Genomic DNA, 22,984 nt, shown 5'->3' with positions numbered 1-22,984 from the left:
ATGAATGATTTATTAGTTTGCCTCTTTTCCTATATTTACTGTAACCTTTACTTTTCCTATATATGGTCATCTTGAATATTCTGAAAAATAAACAATGACTTGATTTCCCCAGAAGTCCCACAAGTATGAAATGTTTTCATAGAAAAGTATAGCGTAGAGGTGCTAAACTTGGGGTTTGTGGAAGGAACTACAGTGTCTCTAAGCCCTCTGAGAAAAATAGGTGGCATTTGACATGGGCGGGGGCGTTTTTTCTGGGGAAATATGGTTCATAGATGGATCAAATTTCCAAATTGGTCTTTGGACCCCCTAATGATTAAGAACCAATGTTATAGGGTTTGTAGTTTTCAGGCTTCAAAGATCAGGAAAGTTAAACATGGTGGCTCACACATGTAGTTCCAGCTACTCTGGAGGCTGAGGCAGGAGGGTTGCTTGAGCCCAGGAGTCTGAGGCCAGCAGTTCAGCAGTTGTAGACCAGCCTGGCAACATAGTGAGACCTACATCTTAAATAAATAAATAAATAAATAAATAAAGAGGCTGTGTGTGGTGGCTCACGCTTGTAATTCCAGCACTTTGGGAGGCCGAGGTGGGTGGATCACTTGAGGTCAGGAGTTCGAGACTGGCCTGGCCAACACGGTGAAACTCCGTCTCTACTAAAAATATACAAAAATTAGCCGGGTGCGGTGGCAGACACCTGTAATCCCAGCTGTGCAGGAAGCTGAGGCAGGAGAATCACTTGAACTCGGGAGCCAGAGGTTACAGTGAGCTGAGATGGTACCAGCGCACTCCAGCCTGGGGGACACAGCGAAACTCAGTCTCAAAAAAGAAAAAAAAAAAAAGAAAAAAGAAAAACCAACTCAAGCTTATGTGAAAAAGGAATGTATTGGATTTTGTAACTGCAAAGAACAAAGCACACTGGGAAAATTCTGGCTCCAGGAATCCTGGGTACAAATAGTATCTTTAATTAAAGTTTTTCTCCCCTTTGCTCTTTTTCTCTATATTGGCTTTAGTCTCAGGCCTGCTCTTCTCTATGCTGGAAAAAGATGTCAGTCTGCAGCCTAGGCCTGCTAGGTTTTTAGAGTTTAAAAACTGGCAGATGTCCCAGAGAGGACATCTCAGTCTGGTTCAAATCATGTGCCCACCCCTAGGGAGTTGGAGTCATCACCAATCAAATTACATGGACTGAATATACTTAGCATGAAACTGGAGAGAGAAAGTTCCCCAAAGGAACGTAATGTGTGTAGACAAAAAAACAAAAACAAAAACCCATGTCCTCTGCAGTGATTGAAAAGTTTGAGGACAGTTAATATAGGTAATAGACTGACAATTTCACGTTAAAACTAGGATATATTGTAGTGATACCTAAGTTTTTTGTGAATTATAAATTTTTCTATAAGGGTTTCAGTTTTTTTAACTTGGAAAATTTTCTTCATTTATTCATTTGTTTAACAAATATTTGAGAACCTGCTATGTGTTGCTATCATCATTCTTTGTACTGGGTATACAGCAGTGAACAAAACAAAAATCCCTGACTTCATGGAACCCACATTCTAGTGAGGACAGACAAGTAATAAGTAACATTAATTACTAAAATAGCATGTTGGATGAGGTTAAGTACTCTAAAGAAAATAAACAGGGAGGAGAGATAGGGAGTAGGTATCACAGTTTTTTTTTGTTGTTTTTTTTTGTGTTTTTTTTTTTTGAGACAGTCTTGCTCTGTTGCCCAGGCCAGAATGCACTGCAGTGGCACAATCTAGGCTGACTGCAACCTCCATCTCCTGGGTTCAAGCAATTCTCCTGCCTCAGCCTCCCGAGTAGCTGGGATTACAGGCATGCACCACCATGCCTGCCTAATTTTTGTATTTAGTAGAGATGGGGTTTCACCATGTTGGCCAGGCTGGTCTCAAACTCCTGACCTTAAGTGATCCACCTGTCTTGGCCTCCCAAAGTGCTAGGATTACAGGCGTGAGCCACCATGCCTGGCCTGGTATCACAGTTTTAAATAGGTTGGCCAAAGAAGCCTTCACCAAGAAGGTGAGATTTGAACAAAGATGTGAAGGAAGGAAGTAGAGAGCAAGCTGTTTGGATATCTGGAAGAAGAGAATTCTAGGTAGTAGGAAGCAAGTGCTGAGGCTTGAAGTGTTTGAGGAACTGCATGGATGCTTGAATCAGAGAATGGGAAGGAGAAGAGGGTAGGAAGAGAAGTAGGGGATGATGTCAAAGAAGTAAGAGAATGGTGGAAGCATGTTGTGTAGATCCTTAGAGGCTATGGTAAAGAATTTAAACCACTAGAGCGTTTTAAGCAGAGGAGTAAATTGTTTTTACTTTTTTTTTTTTTTTTTTTTTTTTGAGACAGAGGTTTGCTCTTGTTGCTCAGGCTGGAGTGCAATGGCGTGATCTCAGCTCACTGCAACCTCTGCCTCCCGAGTTCAAGCAATTCTCCTGCCTCAGCCTCCCAAATAGCTGGGATTACAGGCATGCGCCCCAGACCCAGCTAATTTTATATTTTTAGTAGAGACGGGGTTTCTCCATGTTGGTCAGGCTGGTCTCGAACTCCTGACCTCAGGTGATCTGCTCGCCTCAGCCTCCCAAAGTGCTGGGATTACAGGCATGAGCCACTGCTCCTGGCCTGCTTTTTTTTCGAGAGGGGGGTCTTGTTCTGTCGCCCAGGCTGGAGTTTAGTGGCGTGATCTCAGCTTACTGTAACCTCCGTTTCCTGGGTTCAAGCGATTCTCCTGCCTCAGCCTCCTCAGTAACTGGGATTACAGGAGCCTGCCACCACGCCCAGCTAATTTTTGTGTTTTTAGTAGAGACCGAATTTCACCATGTTGGCCAGGCTGGCTGACTTACTTTTTAAAGAATCCTCCTAGATCCTCTAGAATATATTGTAGAGGATTAGGGTGGAAGTAAGAAAACTAATTAGGAGACTTTCACTGTTGCAGTAATCCAGGCATTAGATGATTGTGGCACACACCAGGATGGTGGTGGAAATGATGAAAAGCGGTCAGATCTGAAGGTAGATTTGCTGATGGATTGGATATGTGAGGTACTAGAGAAACAGAAGAGTCAAAGCTGACTCCAGAGTTTTGGTCCTGAGCAACTGACCACAGTAATTTAATGAGCTAGAGAAGACCAGGAGAGGAGCAAGTTTTCACATGCTCAATTTAAGAATTTAAGATGTTTTTTTTTTTTTTGAGATAGAGTCTTGCTCTGTAGCCCAGGCTGGAGTGCAGTGGTGCAATCTCGGCTCACTGCAACTTCCACCTCCCGGGTCCCGGTTCAAGCAACTCTCCTGCCTTAGCCTCCCAAGTGGCTGGGATTACAGGAACGTGCCACCATGCCCAGCTAATTTTTGTATTTTTAGTGGAGACAGGGTTTCAGCATGTTGGCCAGGTTGGTCTTGAACTCCTGACCTCGTGATCTGCTCTCCTCAGCCTCGCAAAGTGCTAGGATTACAGGCATGAGCCACCACACCCAGCCTTAAGATGCTTTTTAGACATCCAATTGAAGTTTTCTAGTAGGCAGTTGGACATACAAATCTGGAATTCAGGTCTGGGCTAGAGATAGAAATTCAGAAGTTGTCAGCATATAGTTTGTACTTAACGCCATGAAACTGGATGCGATCACTAGGGAATAAGTGTAAACAAGGAAGAGAAGATGTGTCCAAGGACGGAGCATGCCAATGTTAAGAAGTTGGGGAGAAAAGGAGGTACTACCAAAGAAGACCAAGAACGAGCAGCAAACAAGAAAACATCCTGGTAGCCAAATTTAAAAAAAAAAAAAAAAAGTTTTAAGGAGAGCGGATCACTTGTCAGATGTTGCTGATACAACAATCAAGATGAAGACCGAGATTTAATGATTGCACTTAGTGTTACGATCCTTGATGAGAACAGGTTTGGTAAGTTAGATTTGAGTGGTGGAGTTATTCCTAGAACATGTCCTTTTCTTAGGAATTTAAACTCCATGGTTCAGGTGAATCTATGACTATTAATCACACAACCATTTAACAAATATTTATTGATTATTCCATCATTCTTTTGTTCTCTATTGTACATGTTATAGATTTTTAAGTTGTCTGGAAGTCAAGATGCATATGCAAGTATACAAAAGGGTTTATATATTTGTAGTAAGATATGTATATCATATGGAATGCCTATAACATGAAGTGGAAACAACTTAATTATTTTGTTATTTTTTCTTCTATATTTGGGAGTTTTTTAAACTTAATTTTTATAGAAAAACTAAAAATCAACCCAAGGTCATAATTCTGAGATCTAAGTAGTTAATACCTAATTGTGATTATTGATTCCAAGAAATAACAGGAGTTGAAAATGTAAAGTTTAATTTCTCTGATTAAATTTATATTGTTCTTCTTTATTAGAAATTCATTGAATTTGAAGACTCTCAAGAACAGGAAAAAAAGGACTTACAGACCCGAGTGGAATCTTTAGAATCTCAAACAAGACAACTTGAGCTGAAAGCGAAAAACTATGCTGACCAGAGTAAGTAAAACATTTCTTCTCATAAGTACACTAAAGACTGGGCTTGGCCAGACGTGGTGGCTCACGCCTGTAATCCCAGCACTTTGGGAGGCCGAGGTAGGAGGATCACTTGGGTTCAGGAGTTCAAGACCAGCCTGGTCAACATGGTGAAACCTCGTCTCTACTAAAAATACAAAAATTAGCTGAGCATGGTTGTGCATGCCTGTAATCCCAGCTACTTAGGAGGCTGAGGCACGAGAACCATTTGAATCCGGGAGGCAGAGGCTGCAGTGAGCCAAGATGGTGCCACTGCACTCCAGCTTGAGCAACAGAATGAAACTGTGTCCCCCCACCCCCCAGAAAAAAAAAAAAAGGAATTGGCTCTAATGGTGCAATGACTCATCCTGAAATTCGACTAAGGTTCTAAATACAAACTTGGAATTGTCATCCCAGACTCAAGAGTGAGACCTAGGACCTAGGGTTAGTTCTTTTTTATTCACATTTTCACATGGTACCCATGTGTGCAGAACTGACTAAACCAGATATATCGATCAGACTCACTTCAATTTAGATCTCAGCCTTTGTTTGTAGTTAACATTATGCTTTAACCATTATGCAAGTGTGTGTGTATGTGTGGATCATTTCCTCTAATTTTGATCAAGTACACAAAGCTCCATTTTTTCTGTTTTGCTTTGAAATGTAAAAATGTAAGGTAAACTTACAGCTTTGAAGTATGTATTTAAAAATTACCTAAGCATGTAATTAGATACTGGAGAAAAAAAAGCACTGAATCCTCTTTTTTGCTCCTTTTTTTAATGGAAAAATGGGGCCATTTGGGGGGAATAGAACTTCATTTTTCAGAATCATTTTATTTTTAATATAATTTCATATTATCTTGGTTTTTAAAATTATTGTTTCAAACCTCAAGGATGATTTTCCCCTTTGGCTAATAAAAACAGACCTAATTAAGTCAAAATTAGAAAAAAAAAAAGGTGAGAAACTTTATGGCCTATTTTCATGTCTGATATAGGTAGGCAGACAATTCTCTGCTTTTCTCCCAGCATTGTAAACTTTCAGAATCCTAGGGAGCAAAGGATGGCCAGGCAGCTACTCTATCCACATTACTCATTAAGGCTACATAGTGACACCAGCTATAAAGGTACAGCCATTCATGATGGAATGCCTTCGCCAGCAGTCTTGGGGCGTGTGTGAGAACTGACTGTTCTCTCTAGTACTCTGGAAAGACGGAATAGAGCTAAATTAAAACCACTGGAAATCTGGAGTTCAAGCATTCTAGAATTCAAGGAGAACTCAAGTGGCTATTAAGCAGATGTCCTAGAAGAGGGCCAATGGATGTTTGGTAACAGAAGCCAACTTGAGTGAGAGAAAATGAGCCATGTGTCATGCTTTGTGTTTTTAGCCTTGTGGATACCCAGAGTTGTTGGATACCTTTGTTACCATTGAATACATTGAGTGACTTCTATGATTTCTACCATAGAAATTTGAGGTTTGCTGGGTATGATGGCTCATGGGTGTAATCCCAACACTTTGGGAGGTGAAGGTGGGAGGACTGCTTGAGCCTTGGAGTTTGAGACCAGCCTGAGCAAGATAGCGAGATCCTGTCTTTATGATAAAAAAATTAAGAAAACGAGGCCAGACGCGGTGATTCACACTTGTAATCCCAGCACTTTGGGAGGCTGCTGAGGCGTGCAGATTGCTTGAGCTCAGGGTTTCGAGACCAGCCTGGGCAACATGGTGAAACCCCATCTCTACCAAAAATACAAAAATTAGCTGGGTATGATGGTGCGCACCTGTAGTCCCAGCTATTTGGGAGGCTGAGGTGGGAGGATCGCTTGAGCTTGGGAGGTGGAGGTTGCAGTGAGCTGAGATTGCACCACTACACTCCAGGCTGGGTAAGAGAGTGAGACCCTGTCTCAAAAGAATAAAAAAATTTGAAATCTCGGAGGACTGCATGATGGACTCCACAGGGCATCCACTAATAGATATAGTACTGTAGTCACATTACTATGAATACTATTCATCTGGAGAAATGGTCTTGTGGCAATTGCAAGCTTTTGGTACATTTCAAGAGTTGAGCCTTTTCTGTTCAAGAAAGAAAATTTAACTATTGGAGGTAATGTTTAAATCCTAATTTGATTGTACTTTTTTTTAAATAGAGACAAGGCCAGGCACGGTGGGTCACGCCTGTAATCCCAGCACTTTGGGAGGTCGAGGCGGGCGAATTACCTGAGGTCAGGAGTTTGAGACCAGCCTGACCAACATGGAGAACCCCGTCTCTACTGAAAATACAAAATTAGCCGGACATGGTGGCACTTGCCTGTAATCTCAGCTCCTCGGGAGGCTGAGACAGGAGAATCGCTTGACCCCGGGAGGTGGAGGTTGCAGTGAGCCGAGATCACACCATTACACTTGGCCTGGGCAACAAGAGTGAAACTGTCTCAAAGAAATAGATAGATAGCTAGCTAGATAGCTAGATAGCTAGATAGATAAGATAGATGGAGACAAGATCTCATTATGTTGCCCAGGCTGGTCTCGCACTTCTGGGCTTCAAAGTGCTGGGATTTCAGACATGAGCCACTATGCCTAGCATGAAGGGATTATATAATCTTTTAGAACCAAACACTAAAGACACAGTTGACAGACTCAGCCTACCTTTCATTGTTTTACGTATTAAGTTTTCTTGTTGATATCTGCAGGGTACACAAAGTTTTCTTTCTGTCTTTTTTTTTTTAAGACGGAGTCTTGTTCTATCGCCCAGGCTGGAGTGCAGTGGTGTGAGCTCGGCTCACTGCAACCTCCGCCCCCTGGGGTCAAGTGATTCTCCTGCCTCAGCCTCCCAAGTAGCTGGGACTACAGGCATGCACCACCATGCCTAGCTAAGTTTTGTATTTTTAGTAGAGATGGAGTTTCACCATGTTGGCCAGGCTTGTCTCGAACTCCCAACCTCAGGTGATCCGCCTGCCTCGGCCTCCCAAAGTACTGGGATTACAGGTGTGAGCCACTGCGCCCAGCCTGGGTACCAAGTTTTCAATAAGAAATTATTATTTATTGAAACCGGATCTCACTCTGTCTAACGTGTGCAGTGGCAGGATCGCTGTTCACTGCGACTTGTGCTTCCTGGGCTCAATCGATCCTCTAGCCTCAGCCTCCTGAGTAACTGAGACTACAGTCACAAGCCACCATGCCTGGCTAATTTTTGTATTTTTTGTAGAGACAGGGTTTCGCCATGTTGCCCAGGCTGGTCTTGAACTCCTGAGCTCAAAGCAGTCCGCCCGCCTCGGCCTCCCAAAGTGCTGGCATTACAGGCATGAGCCACCTTGCCCAGCCTGAAAAAATTTTTTTTTCTTTTTCTTTTTTCTTTTCCTTTTTTTTGAGATGGAGTCTTGCTTTGTCACCCAGGCTAGAGTGCAGTGGCGCGATCTCGGCTCACTGCAACCTCTGCCTCCTGGATTCAAGTGATTCTCCTGCCTCAGCCTTCCTAGTAGCTGGGATTACAGGTGCCTGCCATCACCCCCGGCTAATTTTTTGTATTTTTAGTAGAGACAGGGCTTCACTGTGTTAGCCAGGATGGTCTCAATCTCCTGACCTCGTGATCCACCTGCCTCGGCCTCCTAAAGTGCTGGATCTTTTTCTTTTTTTCTCAGAGACCGAGTCTGGCTCTGTGTCCCAGGCTGGAGTACAGTGACACGATCATAGCTCACTGTATCCTTGAACTCCCAGGCTCAAGTGATCCTCCCACCTTAGCCTCCCAAATAGCTGGAACTACAGGCATGAGCCACCATACCTGGCTAATTTTAAAACTTTTTGTAGAGATGGGGTCTTGTTATGTTGTTCAAGCTGGTCTCGAACTCCTGGTCTCAAGTGATCCTTGCACCTTGGCCCCCCAAATGCTGGGATTACAGGTGTAAGCCACTGCGCTCGACCAGAATTCCTTTTTTGACTTGGAAAGGAATTCCTTGTCTAAAATCCTTTTGTGCATTAAGTAATTGGCTTCTGTGATTAGAGGAAGAATTACCTTATACTTGAAATTGCATTTTTGATATCAAAGTACCTTTAAAATGTCTCACACTCAAAAAAGAAGCAGAAGATACTGCTTCTTTTTTTCCCAAAAGTATCTAAGTGGAATGAATTACTAATTATTTCACATACATTAGCCCTTTTAATTACTAAATTTTAAAAATCTGTTTCCTATTCCTTTCTAATAAATGTAAACAAAATATAGTGGTTTCTTTTCTTCTTCTTCTTTTTTTTTTTTTTTTTTTTTTTGAGATGGAGTCTGGCTCTGTTGCCCAGGCTGGAATGCAATGGCTTGATATTGGCTCACTGCAACCTCCGCCTCCCAGGTTCAAGCGATTTTCCTGCCTCAGCCTCCCGAGTAGCTGGGATTACAGGCACCCATCATTATGCCTGGCTAATTTTTGTATATTTGTAGAGATGGGGTTTCACTATGTTGGCCAGGCTGGTCTTGAACTCCTGACCTCAGTTGATCCACCTGCCTCAGCCTCCCAAAGTGCTGGGATTACAGGCATGAACCACTGTGCCTGGCCTAGTGGTTTCTTAATTAAGAGAAGTGATCAATTTAGGGGACTGTTTGAGTATGTCAATTTTTTTTTCATTGTCCCAGATTTGTTATCCAGTCCAGAGAGTCATACCTTTTTTGGAATTGTCATATTCTGTGGTATCCATCTTCTCATTCCTCTCTCCAAAAGCATTAATTATGTTTTCCATTTTAATTCAAAGACTTTATAAAAATGAGATCATTTAAAAATAATTGACAATACTCTAGGGAAAGGAGGAAGAAATTCTTCATCAAGTATTAGATATGGTCTTGAGCTTAATTTGATCTAAAAACTTTATTTTTGTTATGAATATATTATCCTCCAAAGAATTTCTCCCCTGGGAGTCTGCTGTTCCTTTCTGAAATAAAGCTTGCTGTATAAAGAACAATTAAGGAACTTACAAACTGTGGTTAATCAAAATTGACCGTTCAGATGCACGAAGTTGATAACACGAAATCTTTTTTCTATGAACTGAGTTATTTTTTGAGCTGGACCCTTGCTCTGTCACCCAGACTGGAGTGCAGTAGCACCATCTCGGTTCACTCTGCCTCCTGGGTTCAAGCAATTCTCCTGCCTCAGCCTCCTGAGTAGCTGGGATTACAGGCGTGCACCACCATGCTTGGCTAATTTTTGTGTTTTTTTTGTTTTGTTTTGTTTTTATTTTTTTGAGACGGAGTCTCGCTCTGTCGCCCAGTCTGGACTGCAGTGGTGTGATCTTGGCTCACTGCAAGCTCTGCCTCCCGGGTTCACGCCATTCTCCTGCCTCAGCCTCCCGAGTAGCTGGGACTACAGGCGCCCGCCACCACGCCCAGCTTATTTTTTGTATTTTTAGTAGAGATGGGGTTTCACCGTGTTAGCCATGATGGTCTCGATCTCCTGACCTTGTTAACCACCTGCCTCGACCTCCCAAAGTGCTGGGATTACAGGCGTGAGCCACCGCGCCTGGCCTAATTTTTGTATTTTTAGTAGAGACGGGGTTTCACCATATTGGCCAGGCTGGTCTCGAACTCCTGACCTTGTGGTCCGCCCACCTCAGCCTCCCAAAGTGTTGGGATTACAGGCGTGAGCCACCGTGCCCGGCCTGAGTCATCTTTTATTAATGCTTTGGAACTTACTCCCTTCTCCTGAAATTGGAGTCTTTTTCTCTTTTCTAGTGAATTGTTTTCCTTTCTCTTCCTTTTGTTTTTTTCTAAGCCTTAACTGGTGTAATACGAATTCTAAGTGTATCTTAAATTTTCTTCAGAGTTTTTATTTTACCACACTTAAACATTCCCCCAGTTTTTCTGGGGGGAAATTATTTGACTGTTTTTTCACTTTACCACCTTAGGTTTTTGTTTTTTGTTTTTGTTTTTAATCTGCAATATGAATCAAAGCTTCTTATTTTTAATTTTAAAAATTACTTATTTCTTAATTTTTTTGAGACATTCCAGCTCTATTGCCCAGGCTGGAATGCAGTGGTGTGATCATGGCTCACTGTAGCCTCAACCTCCCAGGCTCAAGCAGTACTCTCACCTCTGCTCCGAGTAGCTGGGACTACAAGCACATGCCACCACACGTGGCTAATTGTTTTTTTTTTTTGAGACGGAGTCTTGCTGTGTTGCCCAGGCTGGAGTGCAGTGGCGTGATCTCGGCTCACTGCAAGCTCCGCCTCCTGGGTTCACGCCATTCTCCTGCCTCAGCCTCCTGAGTAGCTGGGACTACAGGCGCCCACCACCACGCCCGGAAAATTTTTGCATTTTTTCAGTAGAGATGGGGTTTCACCGTGTTAGCCAGGCTGGCCTCAAACTCCCGACCTCTGGTGATCCGCCCACCTCTGCCTCCCAAAGTGCTGGGATTACAGGCATGAGCCACCGCGCCCGGCTGAAGTTTTGTATTTTTTGTAGAGCCAAGGTTTTGCCATGTTGCCTAGGCTGGTCTCGAACTCCTAGGCTCAACAATCTGCTTGCTTTGATCTCTCTCATGTTAGAATTACAGGCATTAGCCACTGTACACAGCCTAAAAACTTCTTATTTTTTAAAAAGGTGATGTAGGAAGTAATCTTTAAGTATCATTAGTTCCCTATACTATTGGAAAACCAAGATTGGGAATGAGTGCTTTTTAAAAGATGAAAACAAATTGAAATAAATGTTATGTCAGGAGTTCATTAATTCTTGTTTTGTATAATAGAAAACAGATGATCTGGGCTAGCTAATCTTAATGTGACTGATTTTTTTTTTTTTTTTTTTGAGACAGAGTCTCGCTCTGTTGCCCAGGTTGGAGTGCAGTGGCGCGATCTCAGCTCACTGCAACTTCCGCCTCCCAGGTTCAAGAGATTCTTTCTGCCTCAGCCTCTTGAGTAGCTGGGACTTCAGGTGTGTGCCACCACACCTGGCTAATTTTTGTATTTTTAGTAGAGATGGAGTTTCACCGTTTTGGCCAGGCTGGTCTTGAACTCCTGACCTCAGGTGATACGCTCACCTTGGCCTCCCAAAGTGCTAGGATTACAGGCATGAACCACCATACCTAGCCTGATTTTTTGTTTTTTAAATAAAATATGAGACCAGGCGCGGTGGCTCACGCCTGTAATCCCAGCACTTTGGGAGGCCGAGGCAGGCGTATCACCTCAGGTCAGGAGTTCAAGACCAGCCTGGCCAAAAGGGTGAAACTCCGTCTCTACTAAAAATACAAAAATTAGCCAGGTGTGGTGGCGCATGCCTGTAATCCCACCTACTTGGAAGGCTGAGGCAGGAGAATTGCTTTAACCTGGGAGGCGGAGGTTGCATTGAGCCAAGATCACGCCACTGCTCTCCAGCCTGGGCAATAAAGCAAGACCCAGTCTAAAACAAAAAAAGAAAATATGAATTTTGTGACAAAGTAAATGTAACCCAACATTTAATTTAAAATAAACATTTATTTAGGGGCACTGAGATGACTGTTGGCAGTACCTGTAGTGGGAGGAGAGGTGGATGCAATTTTTTTGTTGAGTGCCATTTGTTTGAGTGCTGGATGCCTTTTCTAGTTTTCATGTTTATACAGTGTATTAGTGTCTTTAATTTTAAAAGACTGAGTTTGTCAATTCTCATGAACATATTTTAGGAGCACACATCCCTTTTAAAAAATAGCCACAATAAAAATTCAAGTTCTGCTCTAAAGACTACTTCCTTTGTTAAAAGGGGAAATTTTGGTTAAAGTTATTTGCTATTTGAGAAGCAAGAAAAAGTAAAGAAATAGGAACTGAATTAAAAGACACACTTTACAGCTTTTGATAGTATGGAATCTATCATGTTGCATGATTTAACAATGTTGAAAAGTTGAGTCTATAATATGTTTTTTAACAATTTTTGGTCATGTTTGATTTTGGAGATTTCTGATTACTTTTCAAAATCTAAATGAATATAAGAAATATTTTTTTACTTTTTCCAACATGAATAAAGGATTTTTTAAAACGCTGTATATTATTCCTTATCTGGAGCAGCAATAATACGTCCTGTTAATATCTTATGAACCTTAAGGAAGAGTCTATAATCGATATTGTGTGGAATAAGGAAGTTGTGAATTGAGAAAGCCTTGGTGCTTTTCAAGTGTGTAAGGAGTGTAATCAACTTTGCCATTCATAGTGTGGCAGTAATAGGTCTTTGTCAGAAAGTACTTTTTATATTTATTGTCTCTGTTGTATGTTGTGTATTTCTATCTTGTAAGCCAAATATCTAAAATTTGAGTCAAGCAAGTATAGATATTTTAATACAGTTGAAAATATTAAACTGGTCCAGTATGCCTAGCATTCTGCCTAGGTATGGTTGTGGTACACAAGAGTATGATATGGTCCTTGTGGTTAACGAAATCATAGTTTAGTGGGGGGAGGAAGGGGAAGATTATGCGTATGGCCTACTAGTCTTTTTCCCATATATATTATATTTTTATATCATTGCGGTTAGGATGTATATTTAATTTTGTATCTTTTCCTTAACATTATCATAAGTATTTTTCCTTGCTGTATAATCTTCATTATTATTTTTATGTCCACATAAATCCACCATCCAGAAGCTATGCCATCTATTAACAATTTTTGTTTTCCCTGAGGACTATGCTTTATTTTTTCCTCTAATGAGAATTATTTAATGGCCACTGTGTTTTTTACCATGGCAGCCCAGAAACAGAACAAACGTTGAAATGCAACCATAACAACTAGTTTGAACCTTACCTGGTTGGCATATTTAAATTGTTTTTTTTCTTGATCCACGTTTTATACATGTATAATTAATATATTATGCTCTATTGTAAACTGTCTCAAATCCTTTGTGGAATGAAGAGGTGAATCAGGGTAAAATAAATGTAAGAAATTTAAAATAAAAAAACCAAAAACTTCTGTTGGTTGGTTGGTCATTTTTTCTGGTATACTGAATCATATTGCAGTAAATATTTTTTTACATCTACAAGTTTTCCCTTCTATTGGTAGTTTTCTTAGAATATATTTAAGGAAGTAGGTCAAAGAATTTTAGTGCTTTTTGGCATATAATAGTTTGGCCATTTCTAATGTCAATAGAATTGGAGAAGTAAGGGTTAGTAGTAAATTCCATTTTGCTTGTCATAACTTATGAATTTGAACCATTATTTACAGCATATTAGCACACAGAGCTGATATAGAATCATTTATTATTTGATTCTCTCTTAGGAAGCTTCTGTTGCCCTCAGGCTCCTTGGATTTACAACTTATTCTTCCCTGAGTATAGAGCCATTGCCTTTTGTGGAGAAGATGAAAAGATTTAGATGACAGTGATATTTTTTTTTTAGTGAGTACTTCTTAATTTGGTGGCTATGTTTTTTGGGGAGTACAGGTTTTTTTTTTTTTTTTTTTTTAAGAGATGAGGGTCTAATTCCTGTGTTTAAGTGATCCTCCCACCTCAGCCCTCCTGTGAGGGAGCCCACCTCAGGTGCATGCCACTGCACCCGTGGCTGTGATTTTAAGCTGTTATATTTAGACTCTTCTTTAATTCCGCCCTTCCTTCCTTTAAATGAAAATTCATCTTTTTGAATTAAATGGAAAAATGTTGTTGGCACTGAAGTCAAATGTGTTAGATCCTTATACTTTGACCTTTCTACCTTTTTCATCCCCCATATAACATTCCTTTCCTTTTTACATCTTGTGTCAGGATCTTAGTCTAGTAAAATACCTGCAAGCCTTCACTTTGAAACATTATTATTAGAAGGAAAACACTTCTTATTTCTTGGTCATAAGAATAAGCACTCCACTAGATAGAAAGTTGGGGGAGATATTAACATAAACAATAACATAATTTTTATTTTAAAGGAATGTTTAAATTTTATTTAATTAATTAAATTTATTTAAAGGAATTAAATAAGGCTTAAAACAGACCTTCAACACAAGGTGATTGATAAATTAAGAATATTCACAGCACATAAACCATTTTAAAGTTGCCAAGTATCATTTCATATCAAAGTTAATATTTGAGAGAGCCTAAATATTTTCTGTCGCTGTTTTTCAAATCACCTAAAAAAATACATTCAGGCTTGTACAAAACTTTATCAGATCCTTTACTGTGCTTTGTGATTAGCAATGAATGTTAGTATTTTGAAAAAATTAAATAATACTGTAATAGGACACTTTTTCCACTTTAGTTCTATGTCAATAGGCAATTCCTTCTACATAATTTTAAGAATGATAAAAGTAGATTACGAAGATTTATATATATATATTTTAATGATGATATGTGTTTTTGTTGAAAGTTTTTTTAATGAGGCAGCTTTAGGAGTTTGAATTATATCTTTTGGTTTTAAAAGAATGACAAGTTAATTATTTAGAAAGCTACTTTTAGTCTGTTTAATCAGAATCTAGTTCTTTGCAATACTAAGAATATCTATATATTTAATAAACAATATATATCAGCTGTTTCTTATTTAGAGCCTACATATGAGTGGGAAAGTAGAAAATTAGGCACAAGATAGTTTTTGCAAACACTAACATTACTTCTGCTTCATTAGGTAATACTTGTGGTCTTTAGCTGTTTTATGTTTTATTATCTGTATTTGGGCTCTTTCATTTTTGTAGTCTAGTGTTGTCTATTGAGAAGCTTAAAGTTGTAATTTATAATTAATATCTAGAACTAAAGGTATCAGAAAATTAAGTTTATGAGTAAAAATTAAAGGATTTCTGGTGATTTGCTTAGAGAACAGGGAAAATACGAATAATTTGATTATTCTTTCAAACATATAAAGGGATGGATAAGGAGTGTAGCAAGCTGTTTGTCTGTTATTTTGGAAGATTAAGTGAGAGAAAATGAATTTTTTGGCTTTGGTTGGTCATGAGGAAGTATTTCTTGGCCATGAGGGTGATACACAGGAATATGTGCAGAGGTTAAGCGTGGACTGTCCCTACGTAGAGACTTTAGGTAGGAGAATCATCAACTTTGTTGTGGATGGCTTAAGTAACATCTTCAAGACAGGGAACTTTCAGATCACTAAAAGTTTCTACCGCTGGGATTCTTTGAAGTTATCCTACTCTGTTTAGAGAATATGATCATTGATTCATGGTAGCTTTAAAATATGTATAATTTCACATTGTGTCATTGATTAATAACATATAATATCTGAAAATTTTTTGAAGTTGAGAGACATGGTAAAGGACTTAGTTGGTGAGGAGAGGTTGTTATTACTGTTTTGATGTGGTTGTCTGAGATTTCTTTGCTCTTAAGTCAGCCTTGCTTACCTGTTGGGACTTCTGATGCTAAATTGTTCAAGGAGAAGTTTCTGAAAGACCACATGTCAATCTTCTGAGGCCCAGCAACAGTTGGACTATCTGCCTTCCAGGAACAGTAAAAACTGATGATTCCTTTTGAGAAGGCAAATAATGAGTTGGATATGGCATTCTAGCAGGTCTGTTTCTCTTTCTTCCCCCCGTAGGCCTATCAGCAGTCTGATGGGGCAGAAGACAACAGAGATGGAAGGTGTTCCAAACTTGGCAAAGGCCATCATTCTCAGGAGGTAAGCTCTGATTTTGAGCCGGCAGAGCAGGTGGCTCTTCCTGCCTTAATTTTATCCTCTTGCTTTTTGGAAAGACGGATAGAAAGAGCGCTCAAAATGAGGCTGAAGTATCTCCATCATTATTATAAAGGGGAAATTTTGGATTTGTCTTTTGATTGTTCTTTTTTCTTGCCCCCTCACCTTTTTTTTCTTTTTAGATAACATGATTTGCCTTTTTTTTTTACTCCCCAGAAAATTAGCAGTTTTAAAAATGGCAGTTACTTATCAGTTGTTTTGGGATAGGATGAACAGAATCTTGTTTATTTCCAGTTAATCTCGGCTTGGAGCTAGTTTTGATGAGTAAAATGACAAGGTTTTAGAATTTTCCCTGAGATCGTTTTGAAGTTTAGGTTTATGTGATAACTATTAAACAAGAAATGACCTTTTAATACACTTCAAATGGAATGCAACAATATAGGTATAGGTTAACTTCATGGTACTTGAGGCTTTCGAGGATGTCTATAGTCCTTGCCAGGTGGACTTTTCTTTCCTGCTTTCCCCTTCCCTTCTACTTCCTTTTCTTTTCCCTTTAACTGATTCCTTAGTGGCATTCAGGACTTTAAAGAGGTGGCTCTTCCACACTTTAAAATGACTTCTCAAAAGTGTTTATACCATCTTATGGGACTTAGGCCTTGAGTAAGCTGAATTCATTGGATATGTTGTTGTACTGAGTTATTGTAAGTATTTTCAGAAAAGAAAGGTTCTGAATTTGTATTATTTGATCTTGGTGTATGTGTGTATATTTTCTATGTATTATATGATCAATTATATATGATCTTTGTGTTACATGATTTATATTGTAAGTACCTACAAAGATAATAATAAAATTTAGGATCACAGTATATGTAAAGAAAACATGAAATACACAAAGTCATAAAACAGTTTCTGTTCAGGTTCTTGCTGTAGGTGTTAGGCAGGAGAGAATATACCACCAGAAAAACATTCAGAAAATCATTTATAATAACAGACGTAAACTATCCTTTTTTTTTTTGAGACGGACTCTTGCTCTGTCGCCAGGCTAGAGCGCAGTGGTGTAATCTCGGCTCACTGCAGCCCCCACCTCCCAGGTTCAAGCGATTCCCCTGCCTCAGCCTCCCTAGTAGCTGGGACTACAGGAGTGTGCCACCATGCCTGGCTAATTTTTTGTATTTTAGTAGAGACGGGGTTTCACCATGTTGGCCAGGATGGTCTTGATCTCAGGATTTCACCATGTTGACCAGGATGGTCTCGATCTCCTGACCTCGTGATCTGCCCGCCTTGGCCTCCCAAAGTGCTGGGATTACAGGCGTGAGCCGTGGTCTTTTTTTCTTTTTTTCTTTTTTTTTTGAGACAGAGTCTCACTCTGTCGCCCAGCCTGGAGTGCAATGGCATGATCTTGGCTCACTGCAGCCTCTGTCTCCTGGGTTCAAGCAATTCTCCTGTCTCAACCTCCCAAGTAGCCGAAGTAAACTATTTTTAAAACATAATGGGGACCGGAGGCAATGGCTCACACCTGTAATCTCAGTATTTTGGAAAGCTGAGGCGGGAGGAGTGCTTGAGACCAGGAGATCGAGACCAGCCTGGGCAACATAGTGAGACCTTGTCTCTACAAAAAATCAAAAAATTATCTTGGCCTGGTGGCACACGCCTGTAGTGCCAACTGCTTGGGAGGATCACTTGAGCCTGGAGGATTGCTTGAGCCCAGGAAGTCAAGGCTGTAGTGAGCTGTGATTGTGCCATTGCACTCCAGCCTGGGAAACAGAACAAGACCCTGTCTCAAGAAAAAAAAAAAGCATAATGGGGTAACATACCTTTGATAATTTGGAATGCTAACTTTTAAGAGGATTTTAGTACATGTTTATAAGCTGATATATGTTAAGCTAACTGTAGTTGCTATAACGAACTAGCCACAAAAATTATATATTAATGACTCAAATGTTATTTCTTGCTTACGTAAAGTTCAAAAAGTGGATGTTTCAGATAAGTGGGCGGGTTTTGCGGAGACATGGGCATTTCCCCCTTTATAGCTTCTAAGTTTGTCTTACCTGCATTAAGTTGGAGGAAGGGTAAAGGGCATGGAGCATCGTGTGTGGAGGGTTTTTACTGGACCAGGCCTAGGAGTAGCACACATCACTTTTACTACTACTTCATTGGCTATAAGTCAGTCAGAGGCTACCTGCAGGGGCTGGGATGGATAGCCTAGCTATTTGCCCAAGCAAAAGAGGAAACTGTTTTGGTTAACATCTGGCCAGTCTTTGCCTCAGCTTAACAGCCTTAGTAGGGGCCATTAGTATGTTATTTTGCCCAAGTGTTGAGGCAAAGGAATGATTCTGCCTAAGGCTTAGCAACCATCTGCCTATTCTTTCTACTGTGAATTATCTGAGGAAGAGAAGAGAAGGACATTTTAATGAAATGTCCTTCTCTTATAGCATAAATGTTGAGATTTTCTTTTTGATCCCTTACCATTTGACTTTTTCTTTAAAAAATAGGTTATTAAATTAAGACATAATTTCCTCATACTTGTGTTAAGGGATAGGTTTCAAATGACTCTTTTTAAAATTGAAATCCAGGCTGGGCCTGGTGGCTCGTGCCTATAATTCCAGGAATTTGGGAGGCTGAGGCAGGAGGATTGCTTGAGCCCAGGAGTTCATAACCAGCCTGGGCAAAATAGCGAGACCCTGTCTCTATTTAAAAATAAAATTAAATTAAAAATTGAAATCTAATTCACATATCATAAAATCCACCATTTTATTTTATGTATTTATATATATATTTTTTGAGATGGAATTTTGTTCTAGTTGCCCAGGCTGGAGTGCAATGGTGCGATCTCAGCTCACTGCAACCTTCGCCTCCCAGATTCAAGCAATTTTCCTGCCTCAGCCTCTTGAGTAGCTAGGATTACAGGCACCTGCCACCATGCCCAGCTAATTTTTTGTATTTTTAGTAGAGACGGGGTTTCATCATGTTGGCCAGGCTGGTCTCAAACTCCTGATCTCAGATGATCTGTCCGCCTTGGCCTCCCAAAGTGCTGGGATTACAGGCCTGAGCCACCGCACCTGGCCAAAATTCACCATTTTGAAGTGTACAATTCAGCGATTTTTAGTACAATTTTCAAGGTTGTACAACCGCCACCACTAATTCCAGAACATTTCTATCACCCCAAGAAGAACCACCCCCTCATACCTGTTACACTTACTTCTGCTTTTCTGCTTCCCCTTGTCCCTGAAAACCACTAATCTAATTTTTGTCTCTATAGATTTGCCTGTTCTGGACATTTCATAATAATAGGATCATACAATATATGGTCTTTTGTGACTGGCTTCTTTCACCTAGCATAAAGATTCATTCATGTTGTAGCATGTGTCAGTACTTCCTTCCTTTTCATAACCGAATAATATTCTTTTATGGGATACCCTCCACCCCCATTTCAATTGCCTATATATCCTCCTAGAGCTAGAAACAACCAAAACTCTAACTTTGCTATTTGAAAGTCTGTAGTAATACAGTTTTGAAGAGCTGAGTATAATGAACAACCACTTTGGGAAGATATTCCTTGGGTTTCCTCTTGGCATCTTGACTTGTTTAGTTCCTCATAAATGGGTAAGTAGATAACTTAATGTTTGAACCATCTTTACAATGCTGTGGTTGCCTACTAGGAGTAGGTAGTATATTAGTCATCTTGTTTTATTTGTATAATTAGCTATCAGTGACACATCTGAATATAACTAAGCAGAATGATAAACCTTCTGTTTAATTTTAATGGGAAAGATAAATGAATTAGTTAAGGGCCTTAAGTAAGTAGACTGAGGTGAACAGGCTCTCATTTACTCTTCTACTGGAGTGGAGAGGAAGATGGAAGTGGATATGATACTTATGCTAGAGGATAATACTTACGTCTAATTTATGTAGATATTTTAACCCTTTTATTTTTTGTCTGCTTTTATTTTATTTATTTAAAATTCCATTTTATTATTATTATTTATTTATTTATTTATTTATTTATTTTTGAGATGGAGTCTGGCTCTGTTGCCCAGGCTGGAGTGCAGTGGCACGATCTTGGCTCACTGCAACCTCCACCTCCCAGGTTCAAGCAGTTCTCCTGCCTCAGCCTCCCAAGTAGCTGGGATTACAGGCATGTGCCACCACACCTGGCTAATTTTTGTTTTTAGTAGAGAAGAGATTTCACCATGTTGGCCAGGCTGGTCTCCAACTCCTGACCTCAGGTGATCCACCCACCTTGGTCTCCCAAAGTGCTGGGATTACAGGTGTGAGCCACTACAACTGGCCCTGGCCTGCTTTTATTTTAGATGTTGCAAAATTCAGTATTTTGCCTGTTATTTAACAGGTTACAGACAAAATACATTTATATGAAAAGCTGAGACAGAGGTTAATTTAAGTATACTTTATGATTTATTTTGTATCAAAAACTTAGCGAAAAGATAGACGTGGTCAGCATACAATTTTTTTTTTTTTTTGAGATGTAGTTTCGCCCTGTGGCCCAGGCTGGAGTGCGGTGGCACAGTCTTGGCTCACTGCAACCTCCACCTCCCAGGTTCAAACGATCCTCCTGCCTCAGCCTCCCAAGTAGCTGAGATTACAGGCATGCACCACCACGCCCAGCTAAATTTTTTTGTATTTTTTGTAGAGATGGGGTTTCGCCATGTTGGCCAGGCTGGTCTTGAACTCCTGACCTCAGGTGATACGCCTGCCTCGGCTTCCCAAAGTACTGGGATTACAGGCGTGAGCCACTGTGCCCGGCCAGCATACAAGTTTCTAATATGTAACAGTAAGTTGAAAATATCTTAAAATACCACTTTTTGTGCATTAAAAACATGAAATTTTGTGTGTGAAAGAGATAGTAAAAGTTTGAGACCTGTAATTTTAAGACCTTTAGCTCTTATGAAAATAACAGGCATAAACTATGGTAATCTAGACAATGGAATATTAGTCAGTGCTAAAAAGAAATAAACTGTTTGTCCAGGAAAAGACATGGAGTAAGTTGTGTGTGGTGGCTCACGCCTGTAATCCCAGCACTTTGAGAGGCGGAGGCAGGTGGATCTCCTGAGGTCAGGAGTTCGAGACCAGCCTGGCCAACATGGCGAAACCCTGTGTCTACTAAAATACAAAAATTAGCCAGGCATGGTGGTGGGTGCCTGTAGTCCCAGCTACTCAGAAGGCTGAGGTACGAGAATTGCTCGAACCTTGCAGGCGGAGGTTGCAGTGAGCTGAGATCATGCCACTACACTCCAGCCTGGGTGAAAGAGCAAGACTCTGTCTCAAAAACAAACAAAAAAAAGATATGGAGTAACCTCAAATGCATATTACTAAGTGAAAGAAGCCAATCTGAAAAGGCTAGGTACTATATGATTCCAACTATGTGACATTCTGGAAAAGGCAAAACTATGGAGACAGTAAAAAGATCATTGATTGCCAAGGTTTGGGAGATGGTAGGGAGGGATAAATAGGTGGAGCACAGGATTTTTAAGGCAGTGAACTTATTTTGTTTGATACTATAATGGTGGTCACATGTCATATTTTTGTCAAAAGCTGTAGAGTATACAACACCAAGAGTGTACCCTAATGTAATTGATATATTTTGGGTGATAAGCATGTGTCAGTGTAGGTTCATCGATTGTAAAAGGTATACCACTCTGATTCTGGATGTTGATGGTAGGGGAGGTTGCATGTGTAGGGGGGCTGCAAATACATGGAAATTCTCTGTACTTTCATTCAATTTTGCTGTGACCCTAAAACGGCTCTAAAAATAAAGTCTATTAAAAATTAAAAGGGACAAGTCATCTGTAACTCCAGGTAGTTTGCATGTGCTAAATGCCCTTTTTCTGTGATAAATGGTTGCTATTAAATAAAAAAATATAGATATGTATGTATATTATTTATATGAGATTAGTAAATATAACCATTTCACCTTTTGAAAGAGATGGTTAGAGAATGGATTGATAGTTTATCAAATGTTATTTTTGAGGTGAAAGTAAGACTGTGTTGCCAAATGGAAGTAAATTTAGCAAAAAGTAACCCTGATGGGTTAGAAAGCTGTGAATGGAGGCTGAAGGAATTAATGATAGAAATAATTCAAAATGCTTAAGGAGAACAAAATGATTACTAGAACTTTAAGGAATTTTTATGGATGAACCTAAGCTTATGTGAACAATGGTCATATTCATTTAGATAAATATTGGAAATCTCCCAAAATTAATGGTATATTCTGTTATATGTCTCCTTCCCACAAGCCTTTTTTTTTTTTTTTTTTGGAGACAGAGTTTTCGCTCTTGTTGCCCAGACTAGAGTGCCATGTTGTGATCTCACCTCACTGCAACCTCCACCTCCCAGGTTAAAGTGATTCTCCTGCCTCAGCCTTCTGAGTAGCTAGGATTACAGGCGTGCACCACCATGCCCAGCTAATTTTTGTAGTATTAGTAGAGGGGTTTCACCATGTTGGCCAGGCTGGTCTCGAACTGCTGACCTCAGATGATCAGCCCGCCTTGGCCTCCCACAGTGCTGGGATTACAAGTTTGAGCCACCGCTCCTGGCCTAATCTCACTATTAAGTGGTGTACATTTGACACAAAGCAATGCAAACAAATTGATTAGGAAACTGGCATAAAATCAGTCAGGACCTGACTTTGTTTTGTGGCATTATAATGTTTTGTTCTGTAAGGTATAAACCCAGCTCTCTGACCAAGTCAGTTGACAAACATCTTATATAAAAGCTTCTCTCGGTGGGGCGCGGTGGCTTACGCCTGTAATCCTAGCACTTTGGGAGGCTGAGGTGGGTGGATCACGAGGTCAGGAGATCGAGACCATCCTGACCAACATGGTGAAACCCCATCTCTACTAAAAATACAAAAATTAGCTGGGTGTGGTGGTGCACGCCTATAGTCCCAGCTACTCAGGGAGGCTGAGGCAGGAGAAT

At 40.2% G+C, this 22,984-nt stretch overlaps 1 protein-coding gene across 7 annotated transcripts in view; it reads left to right on the top strand.

Annotated features, from left to right (window-relative positions):
• Positions 1 to 22,984, top strand: part of SPAG9 (sperm associated antigen 9) — a 158,257-nt gene that overhangs the window by 36,294 nt on the left and 98,979 nt on the right. For all 7 annotated transcript variants that reach the window (XM_003817430.6, XM_008970634.4, XM_034942481.3 and 4 more), the window contains exon 2: positions 4,379 to 4,499. In XM_003817430.6, the coding sequence (XP_003817478.3) occupies positions 4,379 to 4,499 (121 nt within the window). The remainder of the gene's footprint in view (positions 1 to 4,378; positions 4,500 to 22,984) is intronic.

The sequence above is a fragment of the Pan paniscus genome, chromosome 19 (assembly GCF_029289425.2).
Source record: "Pan paniscus chromosome 19, NHGRI_mPanPan1-v2.0_pri, whole genome shotgun sequence".
NCBI lineage: Eukaryota > Metazoa > Chordata > Mammalia > Primates > Hominidae > Pan > Pan paniscus.
This window is presented reverse-complemented; position numbering and strand designations above follow the sequence as displayed.